At 47.2% G+C, this 14,995-nt stretch overlaps 1 protein-coding gene across 2 annotated transcripts in view; it reads left to right on the forward strand.

Moving 5' to 3' along the window:
* ITPKB (inositol-trisphosphate 3-kinase B) overlaps positions 1 to 14,995 on the forward strand; it is a 108,542-nt gene that overhangs the window by 80,582 nt on the left and 12,965 nt on the right. For both annotated transcript variants that reach the window (XM_007071758.4, XM_043543557.1), the window contains 3 exons: positions 2,510 to 2,609; positions 3,384 to 3,597; positions 11,450 to 11,654. In XM_007071758.4, the coding sequence (XP_007071820.2) occupies positions 2,510 to 2,609; positions 3,384 to 3,597; positions 11,450 to 11,654 (519 nt within the window). The remainder of the gene's footprint in view (positions 1 to 2,509; positions 2,610 to 3,383; positions 3,598 to 11,449; positions 11,655 to 14,995) is intronic.

Below are 14,995 nucleotides of genomic sequence, written 5' to 3' on the forward strand. Positions count from 1 at the left end.
GAGGGGTGAGTGACCAATCCATGCACTCTGGCAGGAGAGATGGTACACCCAGATCCTCCCTGTCCCCTCCCTCCATTGTGCATCCCATTCAAGAGCCTGACATCCCATGGAGTGCAGGGACTGCTCTCTCACTGTGTCCCACAAGGGACACTCAAAGAGCTTGGCTTGTTTAGCTTAACCGAAAGAAGGCTGAGGGGAGATAGGATTGCTCTCTATAAATATATCAGAGGGATAAATACCAGGGAGGGAGAGGAATTATTTAAGCTCAGTACCAATGTGGACACAAGAACAAACGTATATAAACTGGCCATCAGGAAGTTTAGACTTGAAATTAGACGAAGGTTTCTAACCATCAGAGTGAAGTTCTGAAACAGCCTTCCAAGGGAAGCAGTGGTGGCTTCAAGACTAAGCTTGATAAGTTTATAGAGGGGATGGTATGATGGGATAGCCTAGTTTTGGCAATTAATTGAACTTTGACTATTAGTGGTAAATATGCCCAATTGCCTGTGTTGGGATGTGAGATGGGCTGGGATCTGAGTTACTACAGAGAATTCTTTCCTGGGTGTGTGGCTGGTGAGTCTTGCCCACACGCTCAGGGTTTAGCTGATCGCCATATTTGGGGTCGGGAAGGAATTTTCCTCCAGGGCAGATTGGAAGAGGCCCTGGGGGTTTTTCGCCTTCCTCTGCAGCGTGGGGTACACGTCAATTGCTGGAGGATTCTCTGCACCTTGAAGTCTTTAAACCACGATTTGAGGACTTCAATAGCTCAGACATAGGTTAGGGGTTTGTTACAGGAGTGGGTGGGAGAGATTCTGTGGCCTGCATTGTGCAGGAGGTCAGACTAGACAATCATAATGGTACCTTCTGACCTTAAAGTCTATGATTCTGTGATTCTAAGGGTACCTGGCCCTACCTCACCCTTACTCCCTTTGTAAGGTCAGTCTAAAATCTGATGCAGCCTGTTCTCTCTTGCATATGGCTACCCCTGGAGGCAAAGCAGATTCACACTCCCCCTTCCTTGGGTCCATGCTTAAATGGTATAATCTAGTGCATGCTTCTCGTGGTTTAATGTTAATACTTCTAATGCCAATGGCCCTGCACTCTATAAAATCACACCAAGATAGTAAGAGAACCTGCTGTCTCAAAACTGAGTTCAGAGCTTCAGATAAGTGGCCACCCCACATCTGTGTTTCTCTGTTGCTAAGACTTCATACAGCTGCTCTTAGCAACCTTGATGTGTGCAGTGGTCCCAAACTCATACAATGGTGACTTTCAGCAGGATGGCTTAGGAAATTAAAAACTTTTACCTGTTTTCTGTACCCAGATCAATTCCCTCTCCCTAAATGCATTGGCTACAATATTAGCTGCCTGGCTCTGGCCTGTGACTTCACCCCAAGTAAATGCCCTAAGGACTGGGGATGTTGGATTGCTCGTTCAGACCGATATGGAATGAAACTTGGTTCTCCAGACTGTAGGGAATCAGCTAGCTGCTCTCCTACGTGCATTTTTAAGGTTGAGCAAATGAAGGTAACTTTAATGTGCACTTCCAAGCTGAACTCAATTGCTCCCGAGACGCCAGGACAAAAGCACTGGTTGTCTCATCTTGTGCAATTAGGCATTTTTCCGTTGTTGTTGTTGTATATAGCCTGCACAGATTGTTTGCACAGCCTTCTGGTATTGAGATAAGAAATATCTCTGCCTCTTACTAGCTGTGTGTTCCATCAGAACAATCTAGGGAAAACAACTTTCTTCAGGAAAGACTGTGTCTTTGAAAGAGGCTTTCCTATGTTTGAGTACAGCCCCGCCTTGGTTCACACAAGTATTTATACTAATAAATCTATCTAACAACAAATACCATATGTCAGAAGCGAACTGTTCTCTCAAATGTGCTGACTCCTTGGGTTTGGCTCGTCAATCAGACACTCACGGACTCAGTACTTAATGACCAAAGCAGCTGTCTTCCAGTGGGAACAAAAATAGGCTTCTCGCTTGTGGATCTGAAGTGGAGTTTTGCCAGCCTGACAAAAGCTGGCATACCTGCAAAATCTTACTAGGACTCCTAGAATTCTAACTCATGAGCTGTCCAGGGTGCACCCCAGAAATGAGCTGACAGCCTGTCCTCTCCTAAAGGGGAAATTTAAGAGATAGAGAGAGGATAGCAGGTGACTCTCCTGTACATAATGCAGATGGGTGCTCTCCTGAGCCAGTGGGCCTGATTCTTTTTTCATCAGTGTAAAACTAAAATTCCATTCACTTCAATGGAGTCGCTCTTGATTTATGCCAATGTGAATTGATAATTGAGATCCAGTGACTTATTTGCTACTAGCCCAGCCTGGCACAGGAACAGAAGAGAAAGGTGAGGAACAGTGTTCCCTTTGCCCCTTTCTCTTCCACCCTTTAGTGTAGTCTTTCTTTTCCCTGGTCCCCAAAATCCACAAACTTGCTCTCTGAGCCAGCTTTATGAACAGCAAAAAATTGACCCACTATATGCCTTTCTCTGTTTCCTTAGAGCAAGTCATGGCGGAAGATCAAAAATATGGTGCAGTGGTCCCCCTTTGTTATGTCCTTCAAGAAAAAGTATCCTTGGATTCAACTAGCAGGGCATGCAGGTATGGAAGGTTGAGCTGTGCCATGTCATCAAGGGAACCCTCCATGGTGTGAGACTAATGAAGATTTGGGAAGTCTCCTGATTGTTCAGTTAATCAGCTGTGTTGGCCTCAATTGTCTCTCTGACACTCATTAAGTGCTCACCTTGAATCTGTCTCTGGGGAAGCAGGGGCTTGAGGGAGGGCTGATCTAAATGCTACATTGCATCATGTGGAGATGAAGGAGATCCCAGTGTGGGCATGCTTGTAAAGTGTAGTGCTATGCCTGCTGCCAGATGCTGGAGTTACTCCTGTCACTCAAGCAGCAGAGGTTTGTGCTCGGCTGATGAAGGTTCCAAGTTCAAACTCTGCCACTTAGCCATGTGCGGGGGTGTTACTCTCCTTCATCAGTCCCTGGAAGCTACCATGATTAGAGGCAGTGGTTCGGGGGGGGCGGGAAAGGAGTGATAGAGTCCCCCCAAATGAGTAGTAAGAGTAGTACATATAGCTTTGACTCTCACTTGAGGTCTGTCATGTCAGATCCTGTTAACCTTTGATACTGATGCATCAGATGAAGTGAGCTATAGCTCATGAAAGCTCATGCTCAAATAAATTTGTTAGTCTCTAAGGTGCCACAGGTACTCCTTTTCTTATGTAACACTCAGTAGCAGTTCATTATGCCTTGATTGTTCTGGGTGGGGATGTCAGCAGGGGCTTGAGGCTTCATGACTATCTGCCTGCTTTCCTCTGTGAAGGGTCTGCACCCGAGTAAGCACTGTGTTGCCTTTTGTCTCTCAGGTAGCTTCAAGGCTGCAGCCAATGGCAGGATACTCAAGAAGCACTGTGAATCTGAGCAGCGGTGCTTGGACCGCTTGATGAACGACGTCCTTAAGCCCTTTGTTCCTGCCTATCATGGAGACGTGGTGAAGGATGGGGAGCGGTACAATCAGATGGAAGACCTGCTGGCTGAATTTGACTCCCCCTGCGTTATGGACTGCAAGATGGGAGTCAGGTTAGTGCTGCTAGGTGCATTGGCTTGTAACTAAGTAGAAAGGAGCAGCCTGAGTTCAAGAATCCAAATCCAGTGCTTAAAGCAACATAATACCCGAGTAAAGACTATCCAGAGCAAACTGGCTACTCTGACAGGCTCACCTGGCCATGGATGACTATTGCTCAGGGCTCTAGAGAGGGAAGCCAAGCGGGTGTGGGTGGGAGACACAAGAGGAAACCTGGGCTGGGAAATGATGGAGCAGACTCCTGCAGTCACATGTTGGTGACGCTGTGGTGTACTATGAAAGTGGATTGCTTGGAGCTGCAGGGGGCTGTTGCATCAGTCTGCACTAGTAGCCCATTTCTGTTCCAGGGGTCTGGGGGTGGCACTTTTGAGACAGTACCTTGCCCTGCTCTCTCAGCCACAAGGGGCACTGATCTAAGGGGAGGGGGGGCACATTTCAGGAGTTGTATAGGGGTCAGAATAGAGATCCTTGAATGAAGCAGCTTTAAAAAGAGGTGAGACACAGTGAGAGAGCCCTGCTTGGGAGCTCCCACCACAAGTTGCCTTAAGTCCAGGCAGGGGTAGCATTTCTTGGACATCACACACCTAGACTAAAACACAAGCAGTGCTGTTGCACACCCACCTCTGGCTCTGTGGTGAAGAGCACCAGGAAGTTGCACCCCTCTCTGAAGGAAGAACAGCATTTACCACCTAATGCTTTACACTATCAAAGTATATTCTAGCGTGCTGAGACAAGGTCTATCAGGACAGCTCATGTTCTGGGAGATGCCCCAATGAAAACATCGGGGCATATGTGTACTCTATGTGTGGCTGTAGCCCATTCAAGCTGCAGCGAAGGCCTTGGTGCTAGCTGTCAGCCTTCTTGTATCACTGCCTGAGACTCTCCACTTTAGATCTGAGTTCAAACAGCTTTTAATCCTTTCCCTTACTTCTCACTTGCTCTTGCATGCTCTTTGGGATACAGTGCATCCGATGAAGTGAGCTGTAGCTCATGAAAGCTTATGCTCAAATAAATTGGTTAGTCTCTAAGGTGCCACAAGTACTCCTTTTCTTTTTGTGAATACAGACTAACACGGCTGCTGCTCTGAAACCAGTGTATAATATTCTACTCTGTCCTTCATCAGTGAATCCTGAAGCCTTTCACAAAGAGTGAGCATAAGTATCCTAGTCTTTCTTGGAACCCATATACGAACTATTAAAATTCAATCCTGCAAACACTTAGCTATGCAGACCTTAATCATGGAACTAGTCCTGTTGACTTCAATGGAATTATTTCAGTGAGTAAGGATTACACATGGGCAAGCATTGCAGGATCAGGTTCTTAAGTTTTTATGTCGAAACCTAAAGCCAGTATGCAGATTCAGGCCAGATATAAACCACTAGCCAGCTTGGATTTTAGATCCCCGTGAAGGACAAGCTTAAAGCTTAGATGTGGTAGAGATGCTTATGCTTTCTGGAAAAGCTGAGGGAAGAGAGGAATTTATTTTTTTCCTTCTTCTTCTTCTTCCCCTTTTGAACTCCTGATGTGAAACATGAACTGGCATGTCAGACTGTCAGACACAAAACTCATACTCCCCTCCGGAGGGGGTGGGGGAGGAATGCAGGTAATGGAATGCTGGCAGTCTCCAAGCTAGAGGCATCCCCCCTCCCCCGGCATGGGTTGAAGTGTAACTTGAAGGAAATGGGGAGTGGGTCTGTCCCCTGGGCTGACAATTAACTGTTGAATTGGAATTCATTTGCAAATTGGATACAATTAACTTAGGCTTGAATAGAGACTGGGAGTGGCTAAGTCATTATGCAAGGTAACCTATTTCCCCTTGTTTTCTCCTCTCCCCCCCCCATGTTCTTGTTAAACCCTGGATTTGTGCTGGAAATGGCCACCTTGATTATCATACACATTGTAAGGAGAGTGATCACTTTAGATAAGCTATTACCAGCAGGAGAGTGGGGTGGGGGGAGGTATTTTTTCATGCTTTGTGTGTATAAAAAGATCTTCTACACTCTCCACAGTATGCATCCGATGAAGTGAGCTGTAGCTCACGAAAGCTTATGCTCAAATAAATTGGTTAGTCTCTAAGGTGCCACAAGTACTCCTTTTCTTTTTAATTAAATCTTGTTCACACGCCCCCACAAGAAAACCCACTGTCCTAGTATCTCTGCCTATGTGCTGTTCTTTGTATCTCTGAAAGGAGGCAGGCTGTTCTGCTGCACTGTTTTGGTTGGCCTCTGCTTCACAGAAGGGGAATGAAGTTCAAGTTACTGCATGAACAAGTAGAAAAATATTCTGAGCAGGGTTAACCAATGCTTTGCCCAAAAGAGCACATCTTCGTCAAGGAGGTTACGGAAGATCATTTCCTTAAAATTTGCTTGCACCGGCAGTGACCTGTAAGCCCGGTCTGTGCTGGTGTCGTTGACAAGCCAGGAGGCTACAGCAGTGCAGGAAGCTGTGAAAGGGGCTGTGTATCCCTTTGCCACACTGTTATCGGTGGGTGGAATTAGACAAAATCATCTGTATGTGATTGCCGAGCAGGTAGCTAGAGCTTGACTTTCAGGGGAGATCTGCAATACAGTGGAGTCAAAACAGCATTTGTGTTAAAATATACATAATGGTGCAAAAAGGTGCACACTAAAGCTTACCAGTGGAGGCTCAATGAGGAAAGCAAATTGCATTTTCAACTCTTAATGCCTCTGGGACAGGATCTCCACAGTGGCTAGGCAGCTGCGGTGCTGTGGCTGCACCCGGTTTGTTACACTGGACCTGGCTTGCTGACTGTGGCCTCCACATGCTAGCAAAATAAAGAGAGAACTGTCTACTTCCAGCTGTGTACAGCTCCTAACACAATAGCTGCTCAGGGTCCCTAGGTGTTACCACAATACAAAATAAGGCTTATACCCATAATTGCAGCTACATGAAGTTTACCATGTTCAGTGGCTAGCAGAGGATTTCAGAATCTAGATAGCAAGGGTCCAAGCCAAAGGATTGAGATGTACACTCTGGCTTGTCAGAAATGGGATTTTGGTTCAGGCTTATCTCCTCAAATATGTTGCACCACAGAAGGTTAAAGCATTCCTCTGAGCTGAGCTGTTGGCTATTCCCAGCCAAGCAGGAGCTGTGGGTTTTCCCACTCTAGCAGTGCTGTGAAGATAGTGTATTCCCTACTGCATGCATCTGGTGAAGTGAGCTGTAGCTCACGAAAGTTTATGCTCAAATAAATTTGTTAGTCTCTAAGGTGCCACAAGTCTTCCTTTTCTTTTTGCGGATACAGACTAACACAGCTGCTACTCTCAAACCATGCAGTGTTGTGGGTGCAGGAAGAGACTGCTTGTTTACGCCTTACCACCCTTCTTCTTTCCAAGTGAGAAGCAATACTGCCTTGCTTTGGAAGGCAGCGGCCTCCTCCAGTTACCTTCAACCTAAAATCACATTCGTTGGGGCACAGGGTAAAGTGATGGATAAAGCCTAGGGGAGACTGAGAGGGGGAGGGAAGGGTATCCACAGATTAAGAGACTCTGGACTCCTCACTATGCTCGGAGGGGGAGTATTTCAGACCACACTGCCCACTCCCGCCTCCCACCCAAAAGTCACATGCTAACTGAAGCCACAGCCTTTCGCCACTTCGTTTCAGGTGAGGTTTTAAAAGAGAGGAGGCTCTGGTAATGTCCTGCCATGTGATCAGATGCCTTGGTTTCTGAAACAGATATAAGCTAGCCTAGCAAGGTCCCATGAGAAATACGCATAAACCCCGTCCCACGTATTCTCTCTACCACACCCCTGAGCCACACACCCCCGTACCCCAACCTCCTTCCCTAGCCCTGATCTCCCTCCTGCCCTCCGAACCCCTTGGTCCCAACCTGGAGCACCCTCCTGCACCCCAAACCCATCATCCCCGAGCCCACCCCAGAGCCTGCACCACCATCTGAAGCCCTCCTTCTCCCCCGCTGCACCCCAGCCCACCTGTCCCAGCCCGGAGCCCCCTCCCGCACCCTGCACTCCTCATTTCTGGCCCCACCCCAGAGCCTGCACCCCCAGCCAGAGCCCTCACCCCATCCCGCACCCCAACCCCAATTTCGTGAGCATTCATGGCCTGCCATACAATTTCCATACCCTGATGTGGCCCTTGGTCCAAAAAGTTTGCCCACCTCTTCTATAGGGAGTGGAATTTCAGTAGATGATGCTTTTTCTCAGTCAGTGTCAAAGCAATTTCCTACAATTGTGTTAGAAGGCCCTGTTCTGCTATTCTGGAGATGTAAAATCAAGGTTTTGATCCCTTGTAGCTATTAGATATGGTTGGACTTTATGAATAACCTCTGTGTTCTGGCCAGATTCACATTGTGGTAATTACATTCTGCCTTCCTGATTTCCTGCTGCATTTCAACTGGGTGGCTTTCCATCTGCTCTCCTAAACTCTTAAATGGCTGCCCCAGGGCGAGATGCATTTTCACAGGTAGGTTAAATGATTCTTTTAGAATCTTTACTACTTCAAGTGGGCTTTGAGGATTATAGCTTGTGAAATACTGATTCACATGTGTTTCTAAAGTGAAACTTACCATTGGGGGCAAGTCCTGGGGGGAAAGATGGGGGAACCATGAGTTGGAAGATTAAGGCCAGATATCATGAACAAGTCCTCTGTTTAGGAAGCAGCAAATGGTGAAGGTTATTGAAGGTCTCTGCTACCAGAGGAAGGGGTAGAATTTGATTTGTATGTATTTATAATTTCGATGGATAATATCACCAATGTGTATTTGTAAGCATTTTTTCTATTGTTAGCTATTTAAATTTTCACAGAGGTGGGAAATTCTGGGGCTGGGGCGGGGGGGTGGGGAGCAACAATGGAGGTGTTAGAAATAATTATTTCATGATAATAGACATTGAGATACAGAAAGTTCAACCTTCATAACCATTAAAACACAAATTGTCAACATCACACGTCAAAATATGTGAAGTAAATATCCTTAAATCAGACTTTAGTAAGTTCTCAAGCAGCAGTTTTTTTACTTGGCCGAGCTATAAATGTTGTTGATCATTGATGGAAAGATTTTTTGTGTCACTTTGCGCGTGTGTGTGTGTACAGTGAAATCGGACGTTTGCAGATAAAAATCAAATCCTTCCAAGCCCACCTATAGAGCCCAAACCAGTGCTGTGAACTGTGACAACAGGGCCTTCGTAAAGAGCAGTGGAGAAGCCAAACCCTGCACAGAGTTTATTCCTTAGCAGATCTTGTTAGTTCAACAGATGATGGCAAAAGTGTTTGTTCTGAGAGGGACTTATCCGAAGGCAGGTCATAGCTGTTGCTTGTGAGTGAGCAGATTCTATCTCAGCATTTTCACCCTGTCCTAGAGGCGCCTGCCCTTTCCCCACCCGCGGGTTTCTCTAGGAAGTGGCAGCTTACATCTGTCTGGAGGCTGACTGAAAACAGCTGTAAGACTTCGTTGCCAATTCCCCGATTTATCACAGTTATCACTGTGAGATGACTGGCCAAAATCCACAGCAAGGGTAATAAACACTCTCTATGTCTTCTTCAGAGAACAGAATTTCAGATAAATGGGACCCAGAACAATAAAATCTATGGAAAAGGACATATATGTCCAATGGAGGAACACACACTCCAGCCCCTCCCAGTTGTCTCGTTGTTTTCCATTATGAATCCTACAGACCTGTTCAAAGTTACACCTCTTCACTCTGCTCTGCATTTTACAGGAGTGGGAACAGGGTTATGCCTCCTTGATAGTCCAGCTGAAACAGACTAATGCCAGACGAACTAAGCTATCTCGAAACAGCTTTGTATGAAAACATCCTGTTTAATACCCTGTTTGCTGCAGCACAACGTGGTGTGCGGTGAGGGGGAAGGGTCATGTACCAAAAAGCACAAGACAGACTTCAACAAAAGTCAAAGCATGTCAGCTGATTCTCAAAGGGAACATCAGATGCTGTTAACAGTCAAATGTTGGGATGTAGCAACTTCTCTCTCTCTCTTTTTGAATTGTGCCAGTTTCCATGGCACATGGTCAGTTGACAGAGCACATTTTGAAAGCTTCATTTAGCTTGGGAGAATAACTCCTTGTTTAGGTTTGCTCAGCGTTCCAAACTGGTTATCCAAGACAAACCTTGAGTAATCTGCTCCTAACTTATTCCAGAGGAGAAGGGTTGAGTGAGAGAGAAAACCTCCCCCCTCTCGTTGATGACACTGCTTTGGTGCACATTAAGGGTCTGAGGCTTGAGTGGAAGGAGGGCCTTGAAGGTGATTGCAAAAACCTGATGCAGTTGCGCAGCGGCCAGATCAGTGGTCATGGAAAATGATCCCACTGGCTGAGTTTCTGTATGGGCTGGAGGAGGGTGTTGTGGGGGGCCTCAGAAGAGGTTACAGTAACTGGAGTGGTGAGGGCCCAGTAGGGTGACCAGATGTCCCGATTTTAAAGGGACAGTCCTGATTTTTGGGTCTTTTTTCTTATATTGGCTCCTATTACCCCCCACCCCCTGTCCCGATTTTTCACATTTGCTGTCTGGTCACCCTAGGGCCCAGACAGTTTTAGCTGAAGGCTGATCTTTGGAATGAGGGAGAGGAAGATGTGGCAGGACTTGGACATGGCACTGTGCAGGAGAGGTGCTTACTACCTCACAGGACCGGTCCGTTGGTGGAGAAAACCTACAGCTCTTAAATACCACATCAGCGGCATCCTAAGCTTATCCAGCATTTATCCAGGACCGAACATGGTCATCTGTTTCCCTGATATCTTTGACTTGCTTCAGCAAATCCCCATAGAGTTACCTCTCAGTTATGTCAACTCTACCCATTGATCAAAAGATGACACCATCTAATGTACCGGAGTCCTGTTAGATATTTAGCAGTGAGAGGAGGGTAGCTGTGTTGGAATAGATCTGGCAGAGGTATTACTGGCCTGCCTCAGTTCCCATAGCCCACTCATACCTGTCAGGAGGGAACTGTGGGGCCCCAAGGATAGGCAGAGTGGAGGAACTAATCTAATTTTAGCCATATTAATTTTGAATCCTGAGTAAATTCAGAATGTCTGAAGTATTGCAACAGGGTGAAAGGTTGGGGTACTAAACTGTGCAGGATCAGTTAAACAAGTCTTATGTAGGTTAATGTCTTCACATTTCTCTATAGGCAGCTACTCCCTGGATATCTTCTGTTATCTCAGGTACATGCTTTCTGGGGCAAGGACTGTTGCTAACTATGCAGTGCCTGACACAGCAGGGCTCTGATTCTGACTGTAGCCTCTAGGCACTACTGCAGTACAAGTGTCTTGTGTTTCTCTTGGCCCCCCTCTGCAAATGGCAGAGCAGCTCCTACTGAGCCAGCCCTTGGAACATGTTATAAATTGGACCATTTTGGGGTTGCTCCTGAATTGTAATGTCTGTCTGTGGGCTGAGCTCTGAATGATGGCAGGTGTGCTGGAAATAAAAAAGCTTTTCTGTGTATGCTGCATTTGCTTTTAGTATCTGCTTTCTTGGTGTAACTGAAGGTAGCAGATGGACTTTTCCTGTACCTCGTCTCAGGTTGCTAATGTTGAGTTTTTGTTTGCAGAACCTGTTCATGGGTTACATGGCCTGAGGCTCCTGGGCATGGGAGGCCTGTATACACATTTATTGCAACCCCAGGTGTTGGGGGTTCTTGTTCTTTGGAAATTGCCCCTATGACACTGCCTTTTTAGGTCTTAGTTCTGTGAGGACCTTGAGTGCCCTCGCTTCCAAGTGAAGTCAATGGGAGTTGAAGGCTCTTGGACTTCCTGTTACGGACTATAATGGGGGATCAGTCCCTTAGTAAGGAGTGCCGTCCCTCCTCAGTGCTATTAACGTCAACTGCTAATAATCTTTCTGCCTCCTTTGCAGAACGTATTTGGAGGAAGAGCTAACAAAGGCCAGAAAGAAGCCAAACCTGCGGAAGGACATGTATCAGAAGATGATTGAAGTAGATCCCAATGCCCCAACCGAGGAGGAGAATGCCCTGCATGCAGTAACCAAGCCCCGATACATGCAGTGGAGGGAGACCATTAGTTCTACAGCAACACTGGGATTCAGAATCGAGGGGATAAAGGTGAGTCTGCTTGACCCATCTCCATGCCATAACACTGGTCACTGGCAGGATTCTTGGGAAAACTAGCCTGGGAGAAGTATTAAGTTCCTACAACCCCTATTAGTAGCATGAAATTTCTGTAGCCAAACTTGGTGAAATGTGCACACAGAACAATCTCTCTGAACCAGGCTCATGGCATTTCAAGATGTCCTATGCCATCTTATGGCTTCTGAGGGGAACCTTGGAAAACTGCTCTTTCCACCCAAAACAGCAGGCAAAGCTTTGACTAAACTTTTGGGTCCTAACTTGCCCCAATAACAGAGAACTGAGCCCGTTCCAAACTTTAGAGATATTTTTTAAAAAATCGTGATCCACCTCTGTGACCTGAAAATTCAAAGCAGAATTTGTTTCTGCTCCTTCCCCTGAAACCTTGATCCAGTTCTGAGCTGAAACCTTGATCCAGACCAGAATGTGGGTTTTAGTTTGTGCCCATCTCAGATTGCAGTATCAAGGCATGATCATTATCAGGGGCTATGGAGATTCTTCTCCCATGTAACAGGATGCTCTGTCTCTCATTTAAACACAATGGGTAACTCTTGCAAAAGTGCTGAAGGACGTGTCTTCACTGCAGAATTAACTTGAGTTATCTACGCTTGAGTTACTTCTCTCAATTTTAGCCTAGCTTGAGTGAGAGCAGCCACCCTGCAAAATAGCATGCAAGCTGCTTTGTCCACTCAGGTGCTGCACTCACTCGTGTGTGGGTCTAAGAATTCTGGGGGCCGTCTCACAGTTCTTGGCACTGCAGTAAGCAGAGCCACTCTATGAATTATCTCCCAGTGAATTGTGGAGGAACTTGTCTGTCCCTTCATGAGGACGGTTGGGTGGGGGAGAGGAATTATGGGAAGGCATTGGAGGACTAGTGGCACATAAGTGGAACTAACCTTCATCCACACTACAGGATGGTCATGTGAGCAGCTAATGAGTTGTGCTAACTCGAGCTGCAGCCTGAGCCCCCTTATGGGCCAGCCAACTTGATTTACAAGCACCACACTCGAGTGAAGGGTTTGCATGTGTGAATGGGGAACAAGTTACAACTTTGCAGTGAAGACAAGCCCTAAGTGACCAAGGGTATGTCCACACTACAGCGGCACAGCTAAAGCACTGCAGCTGTGCCGCTGTAGCACCGTAGTGTAGATGCGTCCTACCTCAACAGAAGGGGTAGGTAATCAGTGTAGGTAATCCACCTCTCCAAAAAGGTGGTAGCTAGGCTAATGGAAGAATTCTACAGTGTGGGTTATGTCACTCTAACTATGTGGCACAGGGCACAAAATTTTTCACAGCCTTTAGCGATGCCGCTAGATTGATCACATTTTTAGGTGTAGATCAGGCCTTAGAAACATAAGTCTCATTGCAAGTTAATGGGTCTTAGGCACTTTCAAACCCTTTACTAGAGATAAACATCCAATAGCTGTAGAACTGAATTAAAATGAAGGAAACCCTGCTTTGAACTGGGGAGAAGGGCAGAAGGGATTAAGAGTTCAGATCCACTAACCAGTGGTCAGACTGATTAAAACAAGCTGAGGTTAAAACAAGTGGTAAGTGGTGGTTAAAACGAGTAGTGGCACTCGCTCCAACTGATACCCACAACCCCAGCTGCTCCTTCAGTACTCTGTGGAGATCCTCGTAATCACAGCCCTGTTTTCTTAACACTCTTTGATCAACGGGAAAATGGCTGACATAGAGATTATTTGTATTGTCATTAGGCATCAGATTTAAAACTCAGTTAGCATTCTCACAGCTGCTGTTTCAGGCTGTCTGCATAACTGGGCAGGCGTCACTGCATCCATTTACATTAGGGAGGGCTTCACAACCACAAGGTTGAGAGACTTGGAAAGTGGGGGGCTAAAGGCAAGCATATATTCTGGTGCAAAGACGGGTCCCATTGAAAAGCACCTTCTTATTGAACTGCTGTGACTGGACCACTTCAACCCATGCTCCTAGCAAATGTTTTTCATTGGACAAATGCCAGGCAATGAAGGCGATCCCATTGTGAGAAGAGTGGGCCTTTCTGAGGTTGAACTGATGCAACAAGATTCATGACCAGCGGGCGGTATTGCATTTGTATCTGTCTGTGTAACTCAGGGACTTGCTGAAAAGGGCTAAAGTAAGAATAATCATTTTTTAGCATGGTTGGTGTGCTGCAGCATAGTTGCCCTCCTGAGAGGCCTCCACCAGTGGCTACCTTCCCCCTGCAAAACCTTTATCGTCTTGCCATAATCCACACTCCCTCATCTGTTCCACCAGTTCTGACCACTGCTCAGTTTCCCCCTTCCCCTCCAGTTCTATTGGAGGCTGATTCTTACTGGCTGTGGAGAACTGTCCCATTTGACTGATTTTCCCAGCCCTCTTCGAAACACCACTAAATCCCCTCCTCTTTGCTCCCTCCACCCACTCAGACAGTTCCCTATATCAGCCCTTAATCTGAACAACCCTTCACCCATTTCCCATTGCTGTAACTGTCACTCTTTGGCTGGTGCACGTTATGAATCTAAAACCAGGGGTGAACGTGAGCCGGTAGGGGCCGGTCCTGCGTACCGGGAAGAACCCGCACCAGCCCGTACCCAGCCCACATTAAAGCGTTGCCGTGGCAGCGCTTTAACGTCCCTGCCCCTTTTGCCTCCCCTGTCGGCGGCCCTGCTGGTAGGGTCCGTACCGGCAGGGCCGCCGACAGGGAAGCAAAAGGGGCAGGGATGGTCCTTTACCGCTACAGCGCTTTAATGTTGCTGACCCCCCCTCCCCCATTGGCGCTTTAATGTTCCTGCCCCTTTTGGCCCCCCCCGGCCGCCGACGGGCGGGGGGGCGGGGCAAAGGGAGCAGCTGCCCTGGGGCCGGCGATTTAAAAGGGCCTGGGGCTCCGGACGCCACTGCCGCCGTAGCAGCAGCGGTGTGCAGAGCCCCTGGCCCTTTAAATCAACACGGGAGCCCTGGGCGGCGCGGGCCAGCTGGACTGGAAGGGCTGGCTGGGGGATGCTGATCCCCCAGCCCCGCCCCTTCCACCTCAGGCCCTGCCCCTTCCGGAGGCTGGAGCCGCCCCACCCTGTACCGGAAAGTGGCCTCAGTTACTTTCACCCCTGACTAAAACTAAAAAGTAGCTGGATCAATTAGGGCTAAATCTTGCACATGGTGATTCGTCTGTTGCTTCTCTCTGTCCTCTTGCTAAGATCAAGTGTATTTGTCTGTTCATAGTTTTCTGGGCTGCATGCGTGGTCTAAAGGATTATATATAGGGATACCGCAAGGGGATGGACTCATCTAATTGAGTCTTTTGCCTCTAATTACTGTAATACTCCTTAATTCCTCAGT

The sequence above is a fragment of the Chelonia mydas genome, chromosome 3, assembly GCF_015237465.2.
Source record: "Chelonia mydas isolate rCheMyd1 chromosome 3, rCheMyd1.pri.v2, whole genome shotgun sequence".
Classification (NCBI taxonomy): Eukaryota; Metazoa; Chordata; order Testudines; family Cheloniidae; genus Chelonia; species Chelonia mydas.